The following is a 22,718-nucleotide window of genomic DNA, read 5'->3' on the forward strand; positions in this document are numbered from 1 at the left end:
TGTCTGTCTGTGTGGGTATGTGCGTTTTAATCAAGTGCGTTCTATCGTCAGAAAATGAACACACAAAATTACATATTCCTTTTGGCGACTAAATCATATATTTTAATTGTAGGAAAAAAGAAGAATAAAATAAGATTATCATATGCTCACTGGATCATAAATACAATACAATACAATACAATACATGCTGATTTAGATGCAGCTGTAACAAAGCGCTTAACAAAACAGTTACCATAAAGTAAAATGAATAAATAGTGGCCATCATGACTCCATCACTTGATCACACATTCAATTAAAATGTTCAATGAAGGAGGATGGAAAAACACACTGATGTGATGGCGTTTTTCAAATTTCGATGAAAAGGAATGAATGAGGTGGTTGGGTGGTTAGTGCATCGACCTCACAGTGCAGAGGTACCGGTTCGATTCCAGCTTCGGCCTCCCTGTGTGGAGTTTGCATGTTCTCCCCTGGCCTGCGTAGGTTTTCTCCGGGTACTCCGGCTTCCTCCCACATTCCAAAAACATGCTTGGCAGGCTGATTGAACACTCGAAATTGTCCCTTGGGGAGAGTGTGAGCACGAATGGTTGTTTGTTTCTGTGTGCCCTGTGATTGGCTGGCTGGGAACTGGTTCAGGGTGTCCCCCGCCTACTGCCCGAAGACGGCTGGGATAGGCTCCAGCATGCCCCGCGACCCTTGTGAGGATAAAGCGGTTCAGACAATGGATGGATGGATAGAAGGAAGGAATTCAGCACCAGGCAACATCATGTGGTGGCTGCTGCTGGAGTGCAGTTGTGAGGTTGGTCGGCTCACTCGAGGGCATGAGAAACGAGGGGCTAAATGCTCATGGCACATCCTGCATACGGTGCCGCGGTCTCTCGGACCGGTCCTTATTGACGGTCCTAAAATAGCGGTGAGGAACTGTAATTCAGCGATGACAGAATCGTAAAGTCACGACAACGGAGTGCTGGAATGACGGACTGACGATTACAGTTTGGTTTGGCTTGTGGTAATTGATTTATCATTGACAGAAGTGACGGACTGATGTACCAGACTTGCGGGCCGGTGAAATTTACTGACAGTCTTATAAAATAGCGGCGTTGAACAGTAATTTAGGGATGACGGAATCGGAAAGAAACATGGTTAAAGTACAGTAACTTAAATGATGGAGCGACGGGCTGACGGTTTGGCTTGAAATAATGACGGACTGATGATGACGGATGGGTGGCCCGGCCGCTGGTGAATGACGAACCGGCAAAATTAACGCGCCCATCTCTGGTTATGACACAATTTGTGTGCCAGAGGTGCAGGTTCTTCTTCGTCCTTCTCTCCTCCTGGTCTGGTTTTGCATCTCTGCCTGATTGTCTGCATGCTCCTCTGTTCTCCATTTTTCCTGGGTATCCTTCTGACTGTTCAGTTTTCCCACTAAGTAAGCCCTGCCCACCTATTGCGCGTTCTCACACACACACACACACACACATACACACACACTGCACTATGACAAGCATATGGTTTTGAGTGCTGTCTTGCCAAAGCCAGAAGAACCCCTCTCTCGCTCTCTCTCTCTCTTTCTCTCTTTCTCGCTCTCTCTGTCTCTCTCTCTCTCTCTCTCTCTCTCTCTCTCTCTCTCTCTCTCTCTCTTTCTCTCTCTCTCCACTCCACTTTAACTCTCAAACTTAATCCAATTCAATCCTTATAAGATTATGTGTTTTGACCTGAAATAGATTCTGCTTAGTTTTGAATGCCGTTTGCGCAGTTTGTTTTGAACGATGCCAAAGAGTGAGTCCGCTAAAAGTCAAGAAGAAGAGTACTTAAGGAAGATTCCAAACAAGGCTACGGTAACCTTTGATTGGGCCAAAGAGGTTTATAAATGAAGATGTCAGAAGTATGAAAATGTCTCTCCAAAGAAACTAGAAGGAAACACAACGTGAGATCTTGCCCCGAGTGGAGGAGTTTAAGTATCTTGTTCACGAGTGAGGGCAGGAGGAAGCGTGAGATCAACAGGCAGACCGGTGCAGCATCTTCTGTCATGCGGACTATATTGGTCTGTCGTCGTGAACAAGGAGCTGAGCCGAAAAGCGAAGCTCTCAATTTACCAGTCCATCCACGTTCCAACTCTCACCTATGGTTACGAGCTGTGGGTCGTGACAGAAAGAACGAGATCCAGGATACAAGCGGTCGAAAGGAGTTTCTTCTGCAGGGTGTCCGGGCTCTCCCTTAGAGACATGTTGAGAAGCTCGGTCATCTGGGAGGGGCCTCAGAGTTGAGCCGCTGCTCCTCTCTTGTTGTCTACTGTACATTGTAATACAGTGTAATGCGCAATTTTGTTCATATCCATGCCCCGGTAGTCATGCCAAATACAAATATTTGTGGGGTGGAAACATGCTACTGCACAGAAGCAGCGTTGCTGAAGTCCCGTTAATCCTGATTCAGTGTTCTACAGACAACGTTAGTGCAGTGTCTCAGGCGTAGGGCGTCACTTTTGTCACACAAAAACGTACAGCCTGCACATTCTTGAAGTGCACAAACTGCACAGACTATGATTTATTTCTCTTCACCTCGACACACAAACGACCAGCGTAACATAAAAGCTGTCTGTTTAGCACGTCATATCTGCACCCCTCACTTCAGGCGCCACTAATCAACCTGTGCTTAATCCAACTGTTGCACTCATGTAGCAGTTGGATTGGGTTAAAAACGAATTTAGTCATGCCTGGAGAGTGAGGAACAAGGATGACATAATACAAAAGTAGCTGTTGTGTTGCCATCTGGGACGCTCCATTCATGTCACACTAGAGTTAACCCAATACCACGCACATCAAAAACTGTGGAAGGTTATATCGTATGGTGCACGTTTTCTAATTGCATTGGGGTATGGGCTGATATCGGACAGACTTATATTTGTAACTTATTTCAACCGGTCCATCCATCCATCTTTCTTGACTTTTGTGGGGTCAAATTGTGGAGGGGCAGCTTGAGCAGAGAAGCCCAGATTTAGCTCTCCCCAGCCACTTCATCTTGTGGGGGCGAGAGGGTTTGGGGGTCTGATGATATTCCCAGACAAGCCAGCAGACATAGGGCCATATTTCCGTGCTGAGTGCAAGTGTAATTGTGCATATTAGTCGAGTTTTCTTTGTTTTGATGTTTTGCTCGACTTTACACAGGTAGAATTGGGAGCAATGAGGTGTTTGTACCTTCGTGGTCGTTGTGGGATGGAAGTAGTCGTTTTCTGGCCAATCCTTGCATCAAAATGACGGCGTTGCGGAAAGTGCATAGCATTTCTAACATGGAAGCAACTTTTCGGAGTAGGTTTGAATTGGATTGTTAGTTACTCGTGGAATAGAAAACAACGTCTTAAACTAGGAAACTGTTGCTCTATGTCCTTGGACATGAGTTATGAAGCCTTATGGGGTCAGTATGGGTTGCAATCTATTAATATTACCGTACTGTACAGTCAATGTCAATTATCGGTGTAAAGATTTTGAGGTGTGAAGCCAGTTTTTTTTTTTGCAGAGCATACAATAAATCGGGGGTCTTGGCAGCATTGAAATGATATTATACATAGAGCTCTTCAATTCAGAAAAGAGCAAATTGTAGTCGTGCAGATAAATATTCATTAAATCTTTGCAAAATAAAAACAAGGCTGTAGTAAAATACAACAGGGAAATGTTTAAATAGATGGGGATGACAATTATAAGGTTACTGAAAACACACTCTCAGGAGGAATAAATGTGAGATGAAAATCTCACTTGGAAGCTTTGCACAAACCGTCTTGCAGTCCAGATTTTAGAATCGGAATCAGAATCATCTTTATTGGCCAAGTATGTAGAATACACAAGGAATTTGTTTCCGGTAGTAGAGGCTACCCTACTATCATCAATAACAAGCAACTACGATAATCAAGGACATGACAAATAAGTATGGAAAGACATTCCATAATGTAAGGGTACCGTTGTGCGGTAGTACCATCCAATGACAGCTGTGAGACAATGTGCAACGTGTCAAGCAAAGCCAAAGTGATCAGTGGGAGAATACAATACTGTAACAGTTGCGCAGATAATCGTTGCACCATTTTAAAGTGACCAGTAGCAGTATTCGTAGAGCAAATTTAAGTGTGCAATTGTACAGAAGTCCTTGAGCTCTTTAAAGTGTCTGGTGCTGTGGAATAGTGATCAGTGACAATGGTTCAAGTCAGTACAGAGCTGGAGCTACAATGATTATTGCGGTAATGCTTTTCCACAGGGGTGTGCAAAAATGCAAAGAGCCGCTATACAGGTCGATTTGGGTTACTGTTTAGGGAGTTCATGGATAGAGGAAAGAAGCTGTTTGAATATCTGCTGGATTTGGTGTGCACGGACCGGTAGTGCTTGCCTGAGGGGAGTAGTTGGAAAAGGTGGTGGTCAGGGTGTGTGGGTGTGGGGGTGGGGCGTCCAGTGGGATTTTCCGTGCCCTTGTCTTGGTTCTTCTGGTGTGCAAGTCCTCAAGAGTGGGTAGGGCAGCGCCAATGATTTTTTCCGCAGTCTTAACTTTCCATTGCAGTCGGATTTTGTCTTTTTTTGTGGCGGCCCTAAACCAAACCGTGATGGAAGAACAATTGCCCTATTATACAAAGCAAAACAGGTTTTAGGGAGCACATGTATCATAACATTAAAATTGTGTCGTCCTCATTACTTTATCCAAGCCACTGTGCAGAGACAGCTACTGAAGTTCAATAATAACCTCTGCATATTTCTACAGATAAAGCATCATCAATGGAGTGGGTTATATGGGGAGCTCACACATTTGTTGCTTTTTACAGTCAAGGATATTGAAAATTATCACTCAAATAGAATAACAAATTGCACAAATCATGTTCAGTGCAAAAGTTCCGAGGAACTGTTTGAAGCATTTTTAGTCAGAGGTACAGTAGGTAAAAATATAATTGAATTGTTTGAATTTGATTGCTTTACTTAAAAAAGCAAGAGTAAGAACTACAATAAGTTTTTGTTGTCCAGGTATTTCAATGTGGGCTGACCCTATGAAAATACTCGAAAAGATGAAATGGAGCCACGCAGTTGATAAAGACATATCTCTCGAGAGAAAGTTGGAGGGGGATGTTTCACCAATATGAGTGCCTGCTTTTCTTTTCTTTTGAAGAAAAAGAATCATCTTTATTTGCCTTATACTGTATATACACCTACTTGGGATTTGACCTCTGCTTTTGTCCCATCGCAGTCGTGGACACATCAAAGACACATTGGTAGTGGGTCACACTGGAGCAAGGGGCTATTTAAGCACCTGATGAGCAGTTAGGGGCATTGCTGTCTTGCTCAGGGACACCACAGCCGTGTATCCAGTGGGCGTTTCGGGGGTGGATGGTGGTTCGTCGCGGTCACAGGCTACAATCTTAACATTCTTCGTTTTTTTACCGTACATTTTTCGCTTATTGTAATTAATGGCTTAGGGAAGTGGAACAAGTGATTTTATTTATAAAAAGGGTGGGATTCAGTCAGATTAGCTTCTTCTGACTCCTTTCCAAACATGGACAATATATAATGGTTGTAGGTTTTTTGTTAATGTTGTTTTGAACTGTTGGTGTAGGCAAAGAGACAAATGAATTAGCATCTTATTTCATTTCCATGTGGAAAATGAATACGCTGAAGTCATGTTGACATCTCTTAGACCCCTCTGTGTCTATGAAGTGATTTTTTTAGCTGTTGCGGGTTCAGCACCATTATTATTATAAGTTCACATATGGAGGCTCACATTTGATTCCCAAATGTTTTGTGCTCCACTCAACTTACTGATTCATGAAGGTCTATGTTGAAGCCAAGCAATGTGTTTTACTGTCGCCGCCGCCCGCCATGCCGCACCAACTATTGCTTTATTACAGCTTCTGTCCTGCTGAGAGCACAGTTTTCTCCCTTCAACCCGCTGGGATGACACAGTTTGCAGCCTATTATTTTTAACCATAACTTTTCAATGAGTATAAAATTTGTCGTAAATATCAAGTTCTACCAAAGTAGCATTAATGCCTCATAAACTCTGATGCCATTAAATTTAATAATACTATTATGTTACTTCTACCGGTAGCTAAGATGGTTGCTTTTGCTGCTCGTTAAAGAATGGTAGTGCAGGTATCCGTTCAAACTCTTAGCTTCACAAGGCTCAGCATGCAGTAGGTCGTACCTCACTCATTCAGTACCAGCCATTTCTAAAACAAATCTGAAAAGACATATAAAAACATCTTTGGGAGTGAATGAGAGTGTGTGTCTGTGTGCGTGTGTGTGTGGTTAGTAGCATTTTAAGGTGTCAAAGATCACCACTCGAAGCAGGACCCTGTGAACAAGCTTCTGTTCTTTTTAATGTATTGTCGACACACACTCACCAGGGGCAAATTATGCACCATGCTTGCACGATCGAGTGCTATCCCTCTGCGGTGTAGTATAATAACGAGGCTTGTCAGGAAGTGCTTATGATTTATGACTTGTGTTCCTTTTCACTGGCAAAGATACACATAATTGCTTTTGCCCTCTTTTAAAAAAAAACATTTTGTAAGGGGATCTACTGTTTGCAAGAAGTTAAAGCCAACATTTTTATCTGTTCAGTGCAGGATGCTCCGCTACCAAAGTCCGAAATGTATCTGATGTCCAAACTGAGTAAAACAAACATGGAAATAAAATGGCAACATAACATGGCATAACATGGCAAGAGTGTGGAAGGAAAATGACCAAATAAGGGACACTTTGAAACAATTTTTGAACATATGAAGAAAGTAGACTATAGGCATCCGAGGAGCCTCAGAGGTAATCATACATGGATGGGAAATGAAATTTGCATTGGAAAAACAGCTGAGGAATGAGGGAGAATAATGCTTTAAACATGGGAGGTAGCGCGACAAACGTGAGGAAACACAAATGAGGAATTTGGGTGGGCATGGGAGCTAACTGCATTGGTTGAAAATGAGAATGCTGACTAAATTGAATGATGGGTTTTTGAATGTCAGGAACATGTCAGTCACATGACCTGATGGAGCATAAGAAACAAAGAGCAGGAAGCCTTTTTGTGCTCGATTCACACAAGCCTCAATTCAGTGACTATCAGTACCCATTCAAATACACCTTGAATTACCGGTAATTCTATTGTGGTCTTGAAATGGTGGAGTTTGTTAAATCACATATCGATGCATATTCACAGTATGTGACACCATAACTAATTTTGTAAGGTCCTCGGTATTTCATTGATTTATTCTCGCTCTCCCCCTCCCTTTCTCGCGTAGAATTTGAATGGAGCTTCAGTCAGGACCTGACGAGCATCTTAGTGAAACAAGAGGAGCCAGATGTGGCTCAAAGGTCAGATCCGCAGCCTATGGAAGGCCCACCGCTTATCCTAAGCCCCGCCCCTGCTCGGAAAGGGTCGCTATGGAGACACACAGTGAGCATTCCACAAATCAGAGACCCTTCATGTGTCCCGGTTGAAGTGTGAAGGAGTGCGATTGGTTTGCTCAGGTGCGCCCACCGGATGAAGTTAAGACTGTGGCTATTAAAGATGAGCCCAGAGAGATGGGACAGTACCTCTGCCTGCCCACCGGTACGCCCAGCTCGCACAACTGGCCGTCCATTTGGCAGTCCACAATCCTCACAGCAGGTCCTCACCCCGCTTCTTCCCAGATGATGCCCTGCAGCTTCCACCCACTCCTCCCAGCAGCAACCACGGTGACAGTGACGGCTCCCTGCCGCCCTCCTCCCCGCACCTCGCTCTGCCTCCGTCTTCCCCGCAACCACAACAGAGGCCAGCGGGCCGTGGCTCCGCATCCTCCTCCTCATCCACGGCCATCTCGTCTTCGCCTCTACTAACTGCCCCACACGTCAGTAGCGCCACCTATCCTTTCTCTCCTTCTCCTTCTTCCCTCCCATGATGATTGCTCCTCACCAGTCAAAAACATGCTTTTAATGCTCTCACAAATGGCCATGATTGTTGTTTGCGTAGAAACTGCAGGGTTCCGGACCCCTCTTGCTGACAGACGAAGAGAAACGGACTCTCGTTGCTGAGGGATACCCTGTACCCAACAAACTTCCTCTCACCAAGAGTGAAGAGAAGGCTCTGAAGAGAGTGAGACGAAAGATTAAAAATAAGGTACCATGTGATTTTTTTTCTATTTAGTGAAAACATACAGTGCATTCATTGTTTTGCTCATCACAGTTGAGTTATTGGTTCCCATTATCTTTTATCCTTGGATAAGAACACAGCATAAAGTGTTCCTGTGATGGTCAGAAGGGAAAATATGTATGACATATCAAGAAAAAAATGCATCCAAACGCATCTTTGGCTACACTGGTTGTATTAAAACAAGCTAATCATAGCTCGCGGTACCTGTTTGTTGAGACGTTATGGCAGCTAATGCGTGCAGCCATACTTGCCTGCAAGAAGTGGCGTTGAAAGCGAAGCGTGTCTCCAATTCTATGCGGCGATCAGATTCTCATGATCCCGAGTCATTCTCGCTATTTTTCAGAGTCAATACTGACCAAAGGTCTGTCAACCCGTCACTGCTGACGGCTGTTTTGCTGACTCTCTGTTAGATGAGCACGGTGCTGCAGTTCATGATAAATAATCAGCTGCCGCATGCGAAGGCGGAAGACTGTCGGTGACGCGGGTCAGTTTACTCCCTTTCTGTTGAGATAAATAAATACATGCATACATATCCGAGTCTGGATGTTCACGGCCATCTAACTGGGTGGGTGGATCCTGGGGCATCCCGCTGTCTGGTAAGAAAGCCAGCCGCGTTGATTCGCTCCCTCCCGCCCTTCCTGGCAGTGGAATGCCTATTAGGATCATCTAACAAGACAAAAATAAGGCAAGACAGATTTTCATTCACAGGCAAGCGGTCTGCCGTATCGTTCAATAGCGACTGCTGGGTGAGAGGGATAGCCCAGTCAATGACTTGACGTCACATCCGTTCCGAACATTCAATCGTGCATTAAAATTAGACGGGGGGATTATTTTGGTGAGTACAAGACTCGACACAAAAATGAGAACACTAGAGATATATCAAATTGTACAGTATTCCCTTGACTGAGATAAATGGCATGTACAAGTGATCCCTCGCTACTTTGCGGTTTGTTTATCGCGGGTTCAGTGCATCGCAGATTTTTTCAAACATATTAAAAAAATATATATATATATTGCCATTAAGCTAAATAATTTTCCTTAGTGTTGGGTTAATTAACTTTTTGTCATTCAAATAAACATGCTGTAAAAATACATGCAGTACACCCATCTGACCATCTTCCCTGATAGGTGGGCTAGAAATGTTTGTAGATTTAGAAGCCCTTTAATGAGTTAACCAAATGGGTCCAAATAAATAAAGTATATTCATAACACAAACCTGGATATGCGAGTGTGTGCGTGCATACATTTTTGTGCAAAGGAGCAAATAAGCCATGCTTTGTCTGTTCACACGTGGAAGGTTCCGGAACAGAAGAGGGTCCTACAAAAGTAGACCGAGACAGAAATAATCTTACAGAAACAAAACTTTATTACAGAAGTACAAATTAGATAATTCGTTGAAGAAAGCCAGGAGAAAGCATAGCAAACAAAAAGCGCTTGCAGAATGCAAGGAAATAAATCAGGAAAATAACTTGTAACCAAAGGACAAAAAAAATCCAATTGCGAGAAAGTATAAGCAACACAAAATTAACAAGAACACGACTTGCAACACAAGACAAACCACGGCATGAGCAAGAATCGAACGTCTAGACAATAAGCACTTGGTAGATGGGCTGCAAGCAAGCCAAATAATGTGACGGTAAATTGTCGGTGTAGCAGTCCAAAAGTCCACTGTTGGTAATACGTGACAGGATCAGAGGAAAACGCCCACAACTCCCGCCGGAAACTGAAACCAAAAACAAACGGACCTGCACGCACTTGTGATACAGCAAATATCTCATGAAATGGTTGTATTGCTTTCCCCCCACACACTTGGATAACTGGAGAAAATAATAAGGTTTCTCACTCATGGTGGCTTGATTTCATTTCAGCAGATTGCGAGTACGATATATTTTAAAGAGTCACTATCTGCTAAACTACGGAAGCTATCACTCTTCCCTAGCCCAAATGTGGAAAAAATGGAAACGGTGCATGCATATCGTCCCTTTGTTCTCTCACTGAGCCTTAGCTGGCCAGGTATGGAGATTTTAATTGGATGGCTGGAAGTCTGTCAATGTGATGACGCCATGACATTATCAACAAAACAGCCCGTCTGTTGAGTCAATGCCGGATACAAATGATCCATATTGGGTGAAACCTTTCATAACCGAGCAATTGAGGAGTTCAAATAGCACAAATTGGATTAAATGATGGCGGCCCGGTGGTTGAGTGGTTAGCATGTTTACCCCACTGTCCAGAGGTGCAGGGTTCGGTTCCGGCTCTGGCCTCCCTGTGTGGATTTTGCATTCTATCCCCGAGCCTGTGTGGGTTTCCTCCCACATTCCAAAAACATGCATGGTGGGTTAATGGAACACTCTCAATTGTCCCTCGGTGTGAGTGTGAGCGCATTTGGTGGTTTGTCTCTGTGTGCCCTGCGATTGACTGGCAACCGATTCAGGGTGTCTGCCGCCTACTGCCCGAAGACAGCTGGGGTGGGCTGTCCCCCCCCCCCCCCACCACCACCCCCATGACCTTTGTAAGGATAAAGCGATTCAGAATCAGAATCAGCTCAAAAGTAACCCAAAATGGAATAAACATTTCATAACCCTTCACTTGGGAAGATAAAACAAAACCAACATTTGTCATTGTGCATTTTTTTGTTTTTATATGGCATCACTAGCACACCAAAGTAATCCATGCAGACTACAGTAGTTAGTACAATAATGCACTGTTGTTTGAGCACAACAAGCTATGCAATATTTTTTTTTTTTTTTTGGATGATGGCGCCCCCTGAGTGGCTGCCTCTCCAGCAGCTCATATCCCTGTTTACATACATTCTTGCTGCTGGAGGCTGTAAATTTCCCCAGTGTGGGACAAATAAAGGATATCTTATCTTATCTTATCTTTCATTCCTAAAGGGTACTTTAATATAAACCTGTATTTGAATACATTTCATCCATTCACCCATACACTCCTTCCCGCAACTTCCGCTCCTCAAAGACAAACCTCCTCGCTATCTCCGTGACCAGGCTCAAAACCTGGGGGAACCGAGCCTTCCTTCTCTGTCGCCGCCCCCACCCTCTGGAACTCTCTACCACAACACATCCGAAACTGTACTGACCTCCAATCCTTCAAACCATTTCTTAAAACTCCCCTGTTCCGCAAAGCTTGTAACACCTTTTGTTTCTCTCCTTCAAAATGCGTTTCTTTTAAATCATGTATACATTGCTTTAAAGTGTGTATTTTTTATCCCGTGTTTTCAACTCTTCTAAAGTGTCTTTGAGTACAATGAAAAGCGCTTTCAAATTAAATGTATTATTATTATTATTATTTATTTGTATTGCAACTTTACCTGTAAAAAGTGAAAGTCAATGCAGGTTCTGACAAGAAAATAATTTGATGTTCGCTTAAAAAAAAACAGATCTCAGCTCAGGAGAGTCGGCGGAAGAAGAAAGAATATGTGGAATGTCTGGAGAAAAAGTGAGTTTCCATTTTTCTCGACAATCCCTCCCACCCCTGGTTGCCTCTTAAACCATTTATGTCCTTTCTTCCAACAGTGCATCATTGGCACACCCTGTTGTCTCAGTCCAGTTAAATCACAGTTCACCTTGCAAAAGCCTGAGTGCAAACAAACACTCTCTTTCCAGCTCCCACTTGTGTGCATCATAAGAGTGCACTCCAACCACACACCAGTAATGGGAAAGAGTAGGGGGAGTGGGTGGGCGCAATCCAGCTGTTTGTAATTTGAAAGTATTCCCAGCTCAGTGTGCAGCCACTGCCACAGGTCAGCCGAGACTCATCATAAAAGCAGAGCATGGTCTCTTTATATTCGTTTTTGTGTTGGGTTCTTGTCGCCGTGTGAGCTGCGGGATTAATGGATGATCCCTTGGAAAGTAAGCAGCATGCGGCTGGCCGAAGGGAGTGTACGCTTAGAATGAGATGCATTTAAAGCAAACAGCAGGATTATCAAATCTTTCTTTTTGGGGTGAGATCAGTGAGATCATATCACCATCCATGCGTCTCTGTGAAAATGGGGATTTGAAGTTCATTTCCAGATCACCGTTTAAAGTGAATAAGAAGGGAACATCATCCTCCTGGCTTACGGGTGCATCACGAGAAATCTTGTTCGCTGGCCTGACATGAGCTACAGATGGTCGAATAAATCTGTGAAGCACTCTGTCTCTCTGTATTTTTTTGTGCCTGAATAAAACAGCATGTGGTTGTTTTTGTTGCCCCAGGGTGGAGAACTACACGTCAGAAAACGGTGACTTGTGGCAAAAAGTGGAAAACCTGGAGACGGCCAACAGGTGAGGCTCACTGCTCATGGTCAGCTAATAGAGGCTCGAAAACAGACAACAGATTGACGCGTGAATTGCTTTGAAATGGGCCCTTTTCACCTGATAATTTGCTGACTGAAATTAGACTAAACTTTACTCCTGCTGAAAACGTGGACAGGTGTTGCTACAGGGAGTGTGATGTGATTCTTGTGAATTTGTTTGAGGTGCAGACAGACAGATTCGGAGCTCCGTTGACATGTGTAGGGAATGTCATCGTGTACTGTATATCAGAGGTCCCCAACCTTTTTTGCCCCACGGACCGGTTTCATGTCAGACAATATTTTCAGGGACCGGCCTTTTAAGGCCGGATAGATACAACAATATAATATGATATGACCTGCATGAAAAGTGTGGTATTTTCGAAACATAATAATAAACACGAAGCATGACACGAGGAACGTCCTATGTGGCCGCAACATTCTCTGGTCGCTGCGGTAACGTTTAAATGTTCCTTCAAAATAATATACGTCACAAATAAAAAGGGCATGAAAAATACAACTCACCATCATCACTTATGCAGAGTAGGCTTGGTGTGTGTGAATCTCCCGTTGAGATAAAGCCGTATTTGAAATTGGACTCCTGATACTGTCTATTAAATGTCGCCTTCTCTTTCTTGAAAGTCGTAGACTCCTCTTCTGTCTCCTGGCTGGGCCTTATACCCTTCCCGAAAATACTTTTCAAAGACGTTTGTTTTGTTATGTGGTAACCTATCTATGACATGACCGAGAAGCGCGCATTCACCCATGTCAAGAGTGACACACCGTAGACTGATATAACTGAGAATCGGGTCATTTTTCAAAATATAACACCTTTCAGATTCCGAAATGAATAAAAGCGAAAGAATGTAAGTTATTTATTCTTTCTGTGCGGCCCGGCACCAAACGACCGGTCCGCAGCCCGGCGGTTGGGGACCCCTGTTGTATGTAACTCATAAATATAACACAGTGCACATCGAACCCTCTGAATCGTTGCAGAAATCTATTCATTGATCACATTATTATTATTATTATTATTGATAATAATATTAACATCTTTAAAATATATACAGTATTTTTAAAATAATGGTCTTGCTGCGTACAGCTATAGAAGCTATAGAAGACTTTGTGTGCCTCGACCTCCCAGAGGACTCAAGTAGATCAGTGTCTTCTTCCACCATGTCAAGGGCTGTTGGCACTCCTGTCGCACATGGCGCTTAAAGGGAATGAGAGGACCCACTTTGTTTGGCAGCAAACAAGTCATCTGTGTTCCCACCCACAACGGCGCATAATACCCTTTTTAAGTTATACGCCACATTGCATCGTCTTGCATGGGTCGATCAGGATAGAGACATCTGATTGTCAGGTCTTTGCTAACTTTGCTCAGAAGGGGAGAATCCTGCTCCAGTTTGGCACAATTATTAGTTTATGTGGACCTGGCTTTCATGTTTCAAAGAGGGCTGGGCCAGGTCAAAAGCTGAGACTCTCATACGCACAGAAGAAACACTTATCCTTAGCGAGATGAAACCTTAATTCATTATATATACAGACCCCAAATGTAAAACGAAAAAAAAAACCCGAAACACTGCAAGTGTTTTTGGTTTATCAGTTTAAAGCAGGGGTGGGCAAACTTTTTGGCTAGGGGGCCGCATTGACTTTTAAAATTTGACAGAAGGGCCAGGTCAGCACGAGCTATGGTACATTATAAAATAAAAAACCTGCATTTGTTGACAATCCATATCAAACATCAACAGAACAAAAGCATGAAAGTACTGTATTAATGTTTTTTTTTTAAATGACAAGAGTGTTGTTGATTACCTATTTTAGCCTGTGCATTGCTGCAGATGGGTTGTGATCAGACCAGTAGAAGTAGAGCGATACAGAGGTCCTAGGTCAGGGGTGGGCAATTATTTTTTGCATAGGGCCACATGAGAACCAGAAAATCTTATGGAGGGTCGGATCAAAAGGGTGAACTAAATTCGACATAATATTAATTGGATTTCTTTATTTAAAAAGCAGTATTTTGCATTTTTTGGCACGTTTTTCAGACTTTAAGAGTACATTATTCCGTCGTATCGAACGGGATTTGCTTGACTTGGCACTACTGCGGGCTTCCGTATCGTCTCCCCCTTCCTCCCAATGCTCTGCAACTTCAAGTAACTGTGCCACCTGTCATTACAAGTCTAAATGAAATGAATGCAGTCATTGACATTGAACCTTAATTGTGTACCAACCTTCGGCGGGCTGGATTAAAAAGACAAACGGGCCAGATTTGGCCCGCGGGCCGTAGTTAGCCCACCTCTGATTTAAAGGATACAGCATGATGTTGAACTGCAGAGAACAAAAAAAACCCCACACACTCGGTGTCTGCAGACCATATTTCGAATGCTAAATGTATCTCTCCTCCATACACGACTGTATATTTAAAATGCAGTAAAGAAATTACTGCTATGACTGCATCTTGGAGAGCGATCAGGTTGTCGCAAAGGCTGGCTGGAAGAAGTGCTGGTGGAGGACCAGGGGGGTTTCTATCTGCTGCAGTCTGTATTTAAAGTTTTCATCGTGGAACGCCCAGCCTCCACATCCAGCCCACGCACACACAGACACACACACACACACCCACACACATAACACACTTTTTTTTCCTTTCTGAATTCTGATTGTAATTTCTCCATTGCGGGACAAATAAACGATATCTTAATCTTAATCTTAATCTTAATAAACGATCACTCGCTAGAATGCTTGCGTCGGCACAAACTGGTCAATGTGAGTCAACAGAGCAAGTCTCCAAACATGTTTGGTCTGATTCAATGTGTCCTGTTCAAGTCGAGATGAAGGTCCGCACGTGATGGCTCTGACTTGCCCTTCATATTTCATCCCACCGCGTTTACTCAGAGACAGTCCGTGGGGCCTTTTCATACATGCTGTATATTTTCAGCAGCCATTAATCATTGCGGTTTGACATCAAAGTGTGTGTGTTGTGTGTGTTCTCTGTCACAAGGGAGTGACAAAGGCCGAACGGCTGACTGACTGACGGCCTGCCTGACTTGCTCATCTGCAAGCTGAATATTCCTGCCAGAGATACGAGAATTCCTTGGGTTCACGTGGGTTGCTTTTGGGGTGGTGGCTTCTGTATGAGTCAAGGGGCTGCCCAAATGTGCAGATGAGTTCTTGTGAGCGTGTCTCCCCTCAGTGTCCACGTTGTGCCATTGCAGCACATACCATCAGAACCCTGCTCTCCAGGTCACGCAAAAACCACGGCATAGTGTACTTCTTCCATCGGGCTACTTTCACAGTCATTGGGGAGGTCACTATTGTTGATTTTGGACTAAATACATGACAAACACATGCATTCATCTCTTTGAGTTGTACAAGGGTCATATCTGTTTTATCGTGTGTGTGTCTGCAGAACACTTCTCCATCAGCTCCAGAAACTCCAATCGCTTATTTCAGGGAAAGTTGTCCCGCGCACTTGCAAAATGGCCTCGACTCAGACAGGGACATGCCTGATGGTAAGCGTGGTGGCTTGTATTCTCCTGCCGTGGGTTTTGAATATACATACACGGCCAAAAATTGTGTTGTTCTCTCTGTGCAGATGATGGCACTGTGTTTTGTCCTGGTGTTGGGTTCCTTCTCTCCTTGCCTCTCCCCTCTCTCCTTCTTCACTCACGCCTCTTCTTCCTCCTTACATCCTTCTTCCCCTCCCTCTCAACAGTCAGCGGACCTGTACACCTCCACTAACGGTATGTTGCCTCGCAATAATTGTACCTTTCAAGTCAAGTCAAGCTTTATTGTCAAATATGCTCTATGTGCAACATACAGCACAGATGAAGTGACTTTCCTCTCAACCATAGTGCTAACATGCAGTGCATTAAAACACCTACAGCTAAAAATAAGGGCAGCAAAACTGAGCTGCATAAAAAAGACATCAAGACAGAAATACTGTGTATAAATATAAACAAATAAAACAATTAATTGCACTCAACAGACAACCATGGGCACTTGTGATTATTGGGGGTTAAATTTAGGTCGTGCATTGTTTAAGTGCAATAATTGGATGTCAGATGCTGACAGAGAGTCAGAGTCTGTGGCAGGAGGCAGGGGTTGGGGTGAGGGGCAGAACAGGAAGGCCGCAAAGAAAAGTGCTACTATCTTTCTAGGGGATGCGGATAGATGAGTAAGAAAAGCAGACTTGTACAATCTGTGCCAGGGATGTCAAAACTCAATCCTGTATGCTTAATGGGTCTCCCTACTCCAACACACCGGATTCAAATGAGCAGGGTCAGTATCAGAGCTTGCTGATGAGCGCTTTATACTATAAACGTTAAAAACGAAGCATCCTTGAAAGCGCAAGAATACCATCCGACGTCTCAGGAGGGGGAAGCAGTGCACCACGAACACTGTGTACAGTGGGGATGGGGCGCTGCTGACTTCGACTCGGGACGTTGTGAACCGGTGGGCAGAGTACTTCGAAGACCTCCTCAACTCCACCAACATGCCTTCCTTGGAGGAAGCAGAGCCTGGGGACTCTGAGGTGGGCTCTCCTATCTCTGTGGTTGAAGTCACCGATGTGGTTAAAAAGCTCCTCGGTGGCAAGGCCCCAGGGGTGGATGAGATCCGCCCAGAGTTCCTCAAGGTTCTGGATGTTGTGGGGCTGTCCTGGTTGACACGCCTCTGCAACATCGCGTGGTCAACGGGGAGAGTGCCTCTGGATTGGCAGACCGGGGTGGTAGTCCCTCTTTTTAAAAAGGGGGACCGGAGGGTGTGTTCCAACTACAGAGGGATCACACTCCTGAGCCTCCCTGGTAAGGTCTATTCAGGGGTGCTGGAGAGGAGGGTCCGTCAGGAAGTCGAGCCTCAGATTGAGGAGGAGCAGTGTGGTTTTCGTCCCGGCCGTGGAACAGTGGACCAGCTCTACACCCTTAGCAGGGTCCTCGAGGGTATGTGGGAATTCGCCCAACCAGTCTACATGTGTTTTGTGGACTTGGAGAAGGCGTTTGACCGTGTCCCTCGGGGAGTTCTGTGGGGGGTGCTTCGTGGGTATGGAGTACCGAACCCCCTGATACGGGCTGTTCGGTCACTATACCACCGATGTCAGAGTTTGGTCCGCATTGCCGGCAGTAAGTCGGAATCGTTTCCAGTGAGGGTAGGACTCCGCCAAGGCTGCCCTTTGTCACCGATTCTGTTCATAACCTTCATGGACAGAATCTCTAGGCGCAGCCGAAGCGTTGAGGGGGTCCGTTTTGGTGGCCTCAGTATTGCATCCCTGCTTTTTGCAGATGATGTGGTGCTGTTGGCTCCTTCAAACAGGGCTCTCCAACTCTCACTGGAGCGTTTCGCAGCCGAGTGTGAAGCGGTTGGGATGAAAATCAGCACCTCCAAATCTGAAACCATGGTCCTCAGTCGGAAAAGGGTGGAGTGCCCCCTCCAGGTCGGGGGGGAGATCTTGCCCCAAGTGGAGGATTTAAGTATCTTGGGGTCTTGTTCACGAGTGAGGGCAGGAGGGAGCGAGAGATTGACAGGCGGATCGGTGCAGCGTCTGCTGTGATGCGGACGTTGTATCGGTCTGTCGTGGTGAAGAAGGAGCTGAGCCAAAGGGCGAAGCTCTCAATTTACCGGTCGATCTACGTTCCAACCCTCATCTATGGTCACGAGCTATGGGTCGTGACCGAAAGAACGAGATCCCGGATACAAGCGGCCGAAATGAGTTTTCTCCGCAGGGTGTCCGGGCTCTCCCTTAGAGATAAGGTGAGAAGCTCGGTCATCCGGGAGGGGCTCCGAGTCGAGCCGCTTCTCCTCCACATCGAGAGGAGCCAGATGAGGTGGCTTGGGCATCTGATTCGGATGCCTCCTGAACGCCTCCCTGGTGAGGTGTTCCGGGCATGTCCCACCGGGAGGAGACCCCGAGGAAGACCCAGGACACGCTGGAGAGACTATGTCACCCAGCTGGCCTGGGAACGCCTCGGGACCCCCCGGGGAGAGCTGGAAGAAGTAGCTAGGGAGAGGGAAGTCTGGGCTTCCCTGCTAAAGCTGTTGCCCCCGCGACCCGGCCCCGGATAAGCGGTAGAAGATGGATGGATGGATGGATAGTAAGAAAATTTGTTTTTTAACAAAAGAAATACAGCGGAACTTTTCAAGTTCAACTTGAGATCAGTCCAGAATGCAACCGGAAATGTACCGGATGCACAAAAACTCGGCGTTCCAACCGACCATGCAAGATGCCAAAATATTCATTTCAACATGGAGACAAAGCGATTCATTGTTTTCACGGTTCACGGTTAACTTCTAACAAAAAGAAACCCTAAAAACTGAAATTGGGAATTCACCTTCAGATTTTTCAGACACAAAAGGCTGTATTGTACAATTGTTTTCCTTTTCTCCCCATGTTGATACCATCCAGGCCAACCAAATGACAGTAAGCTGTGTTCCTTTCTGAGTTGCAGTCCGCTCCCGCAGCCTACTCTTCTTCGACGAAGGGTCTCCACTGGAGGGAACTCCCGCAACGTTACTGGTGGAGAGGCTGCGGTCGCAAAACCACATCCAGACGAGCCGCCACACGGCTGATGTCCACAAGAACCAGACAAGCGGGCCCAAGTCGGACCATAGGTACCATTATACCACTCCAAAGTTCTGCATGCCAAATGATGACCACCACTGACAGTGACGTCTACTTCATCCCCTTCAGAGAAACTAAACCAAACGACGGTTCAGGTTTCTTCTGACAGCTCGGACCGCCACAGCTGACCCTCCCTCAAGCTTCACGTAGTCCGCCCAAGCCACCATTGGCACATATTTTATATATAACATATTTGAAGATCTCACATTGTTACATGGAAATAATGACCTCATAAATCTCTCTCATGTTGTTATATCAGCACACATTGCCCGACACTGTTGGCTTCTCCTCAGCTTGCGCACTCTGCTAACATGGTTCAAACTCGACATGCTCGTTTGTGTCCTCTCACACAGGAAGCCTTTCAAGTGCCTTCCATTCATATTCAAACCACTTGGCCTTATACGATTGAGTCAAGAGTGCCAACTTAATACCCCGCAAATTGAATGTTTATCTATATATTATCACAACGTCAATTCATTTGTGGCTATGAAAGCTTTGTGAGTTCTAACTGCATTCAAGAGGTCTCTCCTCAACCTGACTTCATGGCATTCATTTTGCAACCCATAAATTCTACACCTGTATTTTCCTACTGAAGAGTTCTGACAGGAGGGCGGGAAACGTGACGTAAAGTATTTTTATGAAATTAAAAACTGTGTGTGTGTGTACATAGTTGCAGCATAAAAAAATAGCATATTTAAATTATGCAACAAAAAATATTGTTTTAAATGTTTGTTCACATATTATCACGTTGGTTTTCTATGGTAGATACTTTTAAAAATGACAATATTGCTTCATAATATATTCAAGCATTAAAAAAGAGCACATTTATGGTCTACAAAAAAATAAAATGACATGTTGATCGTCGGGAATTGTGTCAAGATTTTAAATGATCGAAATGATGGTGATGTGTAGTTATTATGTACTGCTCCGTGGACATCCACCTGGGGATTTGTGTCTTTTTGCTGTAATTGTTTCACTGCCGCCACCAAAAATTACTCCCCCCTTAAATCAGAGTGACTGTGAAATCAGGGCAAAAATAACAAACTTTGACTTTTTGATTGGATTAGAAATATTTTGTCAAGTGAAATGCCTGTGTGGACGTATTTGTTGCTGTTTATAGAAAATGTATACATATATATACAGCATGTTTATCAAATTACATTCCCAGGCATGAAACACCACCGCCATTTTCAAAAGTATTTGAGGTTCAAAAAATTATTTATCCGTGTTCTGTTCATGTGAGAAATTCAGTACAGTGTGAAGATTCTTGTGCCCTCGACTGCCCATTGGGATGATCTATCTCCAAATCCATCTGTTGTGTTTTGACCTTCCCATTTGTCAAATTGCCTCAGCAATGTCATAAATGATGTGCAGTTGTAAATGCAGGCCTAGTTGGCGTGAAATATAATTGCCTGTGGAAACGTGTTGCAAAGTCTTTTTAATGGGAGGAGGAAGACGGAACGGATGGAGGACTCTTGTCACTTCTTCCAAACCTGGACAACGATGAAAACTAAATTTAAAAAGCTGGGTCACAAATACTAGTATAGGAAGAAAATCAAGTCATGTTCACAGAGGACAGTTGTTGTTATTGTACAGTGTCTTGCATGTTCCTTCATATATGCCTGTTATGTTAGTGTAGTCAGTAGAGTAGAAACAAGCAAAATATTAAAAATCTGCATCAGCATCACTGTCTCTTGGCTTTCTTGCTGTAAACACAACTCCATCTTGTGTGAACCCCACTTGTTCTTGAGCAAAACCCCGCTGAGTTCAGGCACACATTAGCTGAAGTGTTTGAGGATAAGCTGTTTGCGAAGCTCCTCAGCCTGAAGGTCGCGGTCCTCGAGTCTCTGCTCCAGAGTTTCGGGTTGCTCCAGGGGGTCCGTCCTTTCCAGAGTCCAGGCATCTAATCCTGACTGAAGGGAGGCGTTGTGGAGAACACAACAAGCCAACACGATGGATCCACTCCTTTCTGGTGAGTACTGTGCAGAGCAGTGATGGCAACAGTACTTTAGTTCGGGGATTGTACATGTCAAAAGCATACAGTGTGTGCTCTGTCATGTTCGCTTTCTCAATATAAATAGAAGTGAAATACCTGCAAGTATCCTTTGGTGCCATCCAAACATCTGAATCTAGTCTGGATGGCTCGAAACGTTCTATCCACAATCTCATGTGTAGCTGTGTGAGCAAGATTGTATCCAAACTCTGCAGGGGATTCAGGGCAATCCACCGGGGTCATCAACCACCTCCTGAGAGGATAACGGCTATCACCTAATAAGCAGAAATCCTTAAAAATCTTTGTCATCATCAAGGAACTACACTTCTAGAAGTTACGTGGCGATACAAAAATTCTTACCCAGCAAATAGCCCTCTTCAGTTTCTTGCATTTCTCTACGTAGGACAGATCTTTCCAGAACATCTACACTTTTGAGCCCACCGGGCCAGTGAGTCTCTGCGCTAAGTAACAAGCCTCGGGCATCGCAAACAAGCTGACAGCCAATGGAGTGAAATCCCTTCTTGTTCACATATGATGAGTCTTCGCTGTTTGGAGCCTTGATGGCAACCTGAACACAGTCAAGCACTCCGAGAACACCTGTCAATCCTGCCACCCTCTGGAACTCCTGGGAGGTCTGCTCTCGGATCACGGCCTCTCTACACAAACACCATTCTTCATCTACATCGGTTCAGCAAGATACACATCTTGATTATTCCTTTACCTGTGCAATGTGATGAACTGAGGAGCTTTCTCAACCAGAGCTCTGGTCACATTGGAAACACATCTGGACATGGACGCTTGGCTGATTCCAATAGTATCTCCCATTGATGTCTGAAAAGAGCCGGATGTGTAGAAGCCCAATGCGGCCAGCACCTGGACCTCAGGACTGATGGCTCTGGATCTCTGTGTGCGTCTACAGAGGGACTGGTAGACGAGAGAAACACAAAATAAAACGCTAGCTCTCAGAAAGATAGTGTGTTATTGAAAGCATGAGAGACGTTTACCTCACTGAGTAACTCCACCAAGTACAGGATAAACTCTCTGGGGAATCCAAATTGTGTGAGAAGGAAGTCGTCTGATACAGAGCCCACGTCAAAACGGTCCAGGGTCTTGTGACCGCGGCCATGCAACAGTAGATCACAGTCCAAAATGGCTATTGAGATGGCCATCCTGCTTATACAAATCACAATAAGTACCGGTACCTATTTAAATTACAATATATGCTGGTGAACATTCAGCCTATTCAAATGTCACCAATTAATTTGGCTTTTCACTATATATAATCTCCATAAATAAATGTTACCACGTTGCATAAGCAACGACTTTTATGCGAATTAATTGAAACTAGCCTGCGAAACAAACCAGAATGTAGATGTCAAATTAAGTTCGTATGTGTAAGCTGTCACTCTCGGCTAACATTTCACATACACAATATCGGAAATAGTGGCACCGACAATGCACATAAACGCTAAAGCAAACCACTTTTAGATGTTTTCCGATTTACCTTCTCAGCCAAGTTGAGCCAACTACGTCTATGAAGAAAAGGTGTCTTACTACACTCGTTCTTAGATTCGGTCAATTTTTTTAAGGCTATGCCTCATACATATCACTTTTAATGGCAAAGTCAGCCTTTAATTCTAACAAGTTTCATAGACTAAAAACAGCCAAATGATTCC

General features: G+C 44.5%; 2 protein-coding genes across 3 annotated transcripts in view; one reads left to right on the forward strand and one right to left on the reverse strand.

Moving 5' to 3' along the window:
- Window positions 1-19,903, forward strand: part of creb3l1 (cAMP responsive element binding protein 3-like 1) — a 39,537-nt gene extending 19,634 nt beyond the window's left edge. Inside the window, exons 4-13 of the mRNA XM_052057619.1 lie at window positions 7,256-7,410; window positions 7,485-7,566; window positions 7,647-7,843; window positions 7,966-8,112; window positions 11,543-11,601; window positions 12,360-12,428; window positions 15,843-15,945; window positions 16,029-16,176; window positions 18,877-19,039; window positions 19,119-19,903. Coding sequence (XP_051913579.1) covers window positions 7,256-7,410; window positions 7,485-7,566; window positions 7,647-7,843; window positions 7,966-8,112; window positions 11,543-11,601; window positions 12,360-12,428; window positions 15,843-15,945; window positions 16,029-16,176; window positions 18,877-19,039; window positions 19,119-19,155 — 1,160 coding nt within the window. The 3' untranslated portion in view covers window positions 19,156-19,903. The remainder of the gene's footprint in view (window positions 1-7,255; window positions 7,411-7,484; window positions 7,567-7,646; window positions 7,844-7,965; window positions 8,113-11,542; window positions 11,602-12,359; window positions 12,429-15,842; window positions 15,946-16,028; window positions 16,177-18,876; window positions 19,040-19,118) is intronic.
- A 565-nt stretch (window positions 19,904-20,468) lies between these two features.
- harbi1 (harbinger transposase derived 1) lies at window positions 20,469-22,558 on the reverse strand. 2 transcript variants are annotated; one of them, XM_052057623.1, is made up of 6 exons: window positions 22,522-22,558; window positions 22,047-22,212; window positions 21,764-21,966; window positions 21,403-21,698; window positions 21,142-21,317; window positions 20,469-21,028 (listed from the first exon to the last, which is right to left on the reverse strand). In XM_052057623.1, exons 2-6 carry the CDS (start codon window positions 22,209-22,211, stop codon window positions 20,828-20,830), a joined length of 1,041 nt encoding a protein of 346 aa, XP_051913583.1. In that variant the 5' UTR covers window position 22,212; window positions 22,522-22,558; the 3' UTR covers window positions 20,469-20,827. The 2 variants fall into 2 exon arrangements, with proteins under 2 accessions (XP_051913583.1, XP_051913582.1); XM_052057622.1 differs by lacking the exon at window positions 22,522-22,558 and having other exon boundaries at window positions 22,047-22,445.
- Between the last annotated feature and the right edge of the window lie 160 nt (window positions 22,559-22,718).

The sequence above is a fragment of the Hippocampus zosterae genome, chromosome 2 (assembly GCF_025434085.1).
Source record: "Hippocampus zosterae strain Florida chromosome 2, ASM2543408v3, whole genome shotgun sequence".
NCBI lineage: Eukaryota > Metazoa > Chordata > Actinopteri > Syngnathiformes > Syngnathidae > Hippocampus > Hippocampus zosterae.

Coding starts and splice junctions, on each gene's coding strand:
- harbi1 (XM_052057623.1), bottom strand. CDS start 22,211: ATGGCCATCTCAATAGCCATTTTGGACTGTGATCTACTGTTGCATGGC. Junction 21,699..21,763: donor CAGTTCATCACATTGCACAG/GTAAAGGAATAA, acceptor GTGTTTGTGTAG/AGAGGCCGTGATCCGAGAGC. Junction 21,318..21,402: donor TGAAGAGGGCTATTTGCTGG/GTAAGAATTTTT, acceptor TCTGCTTATTAG/GTGATAGCCGTTATCCTCTC.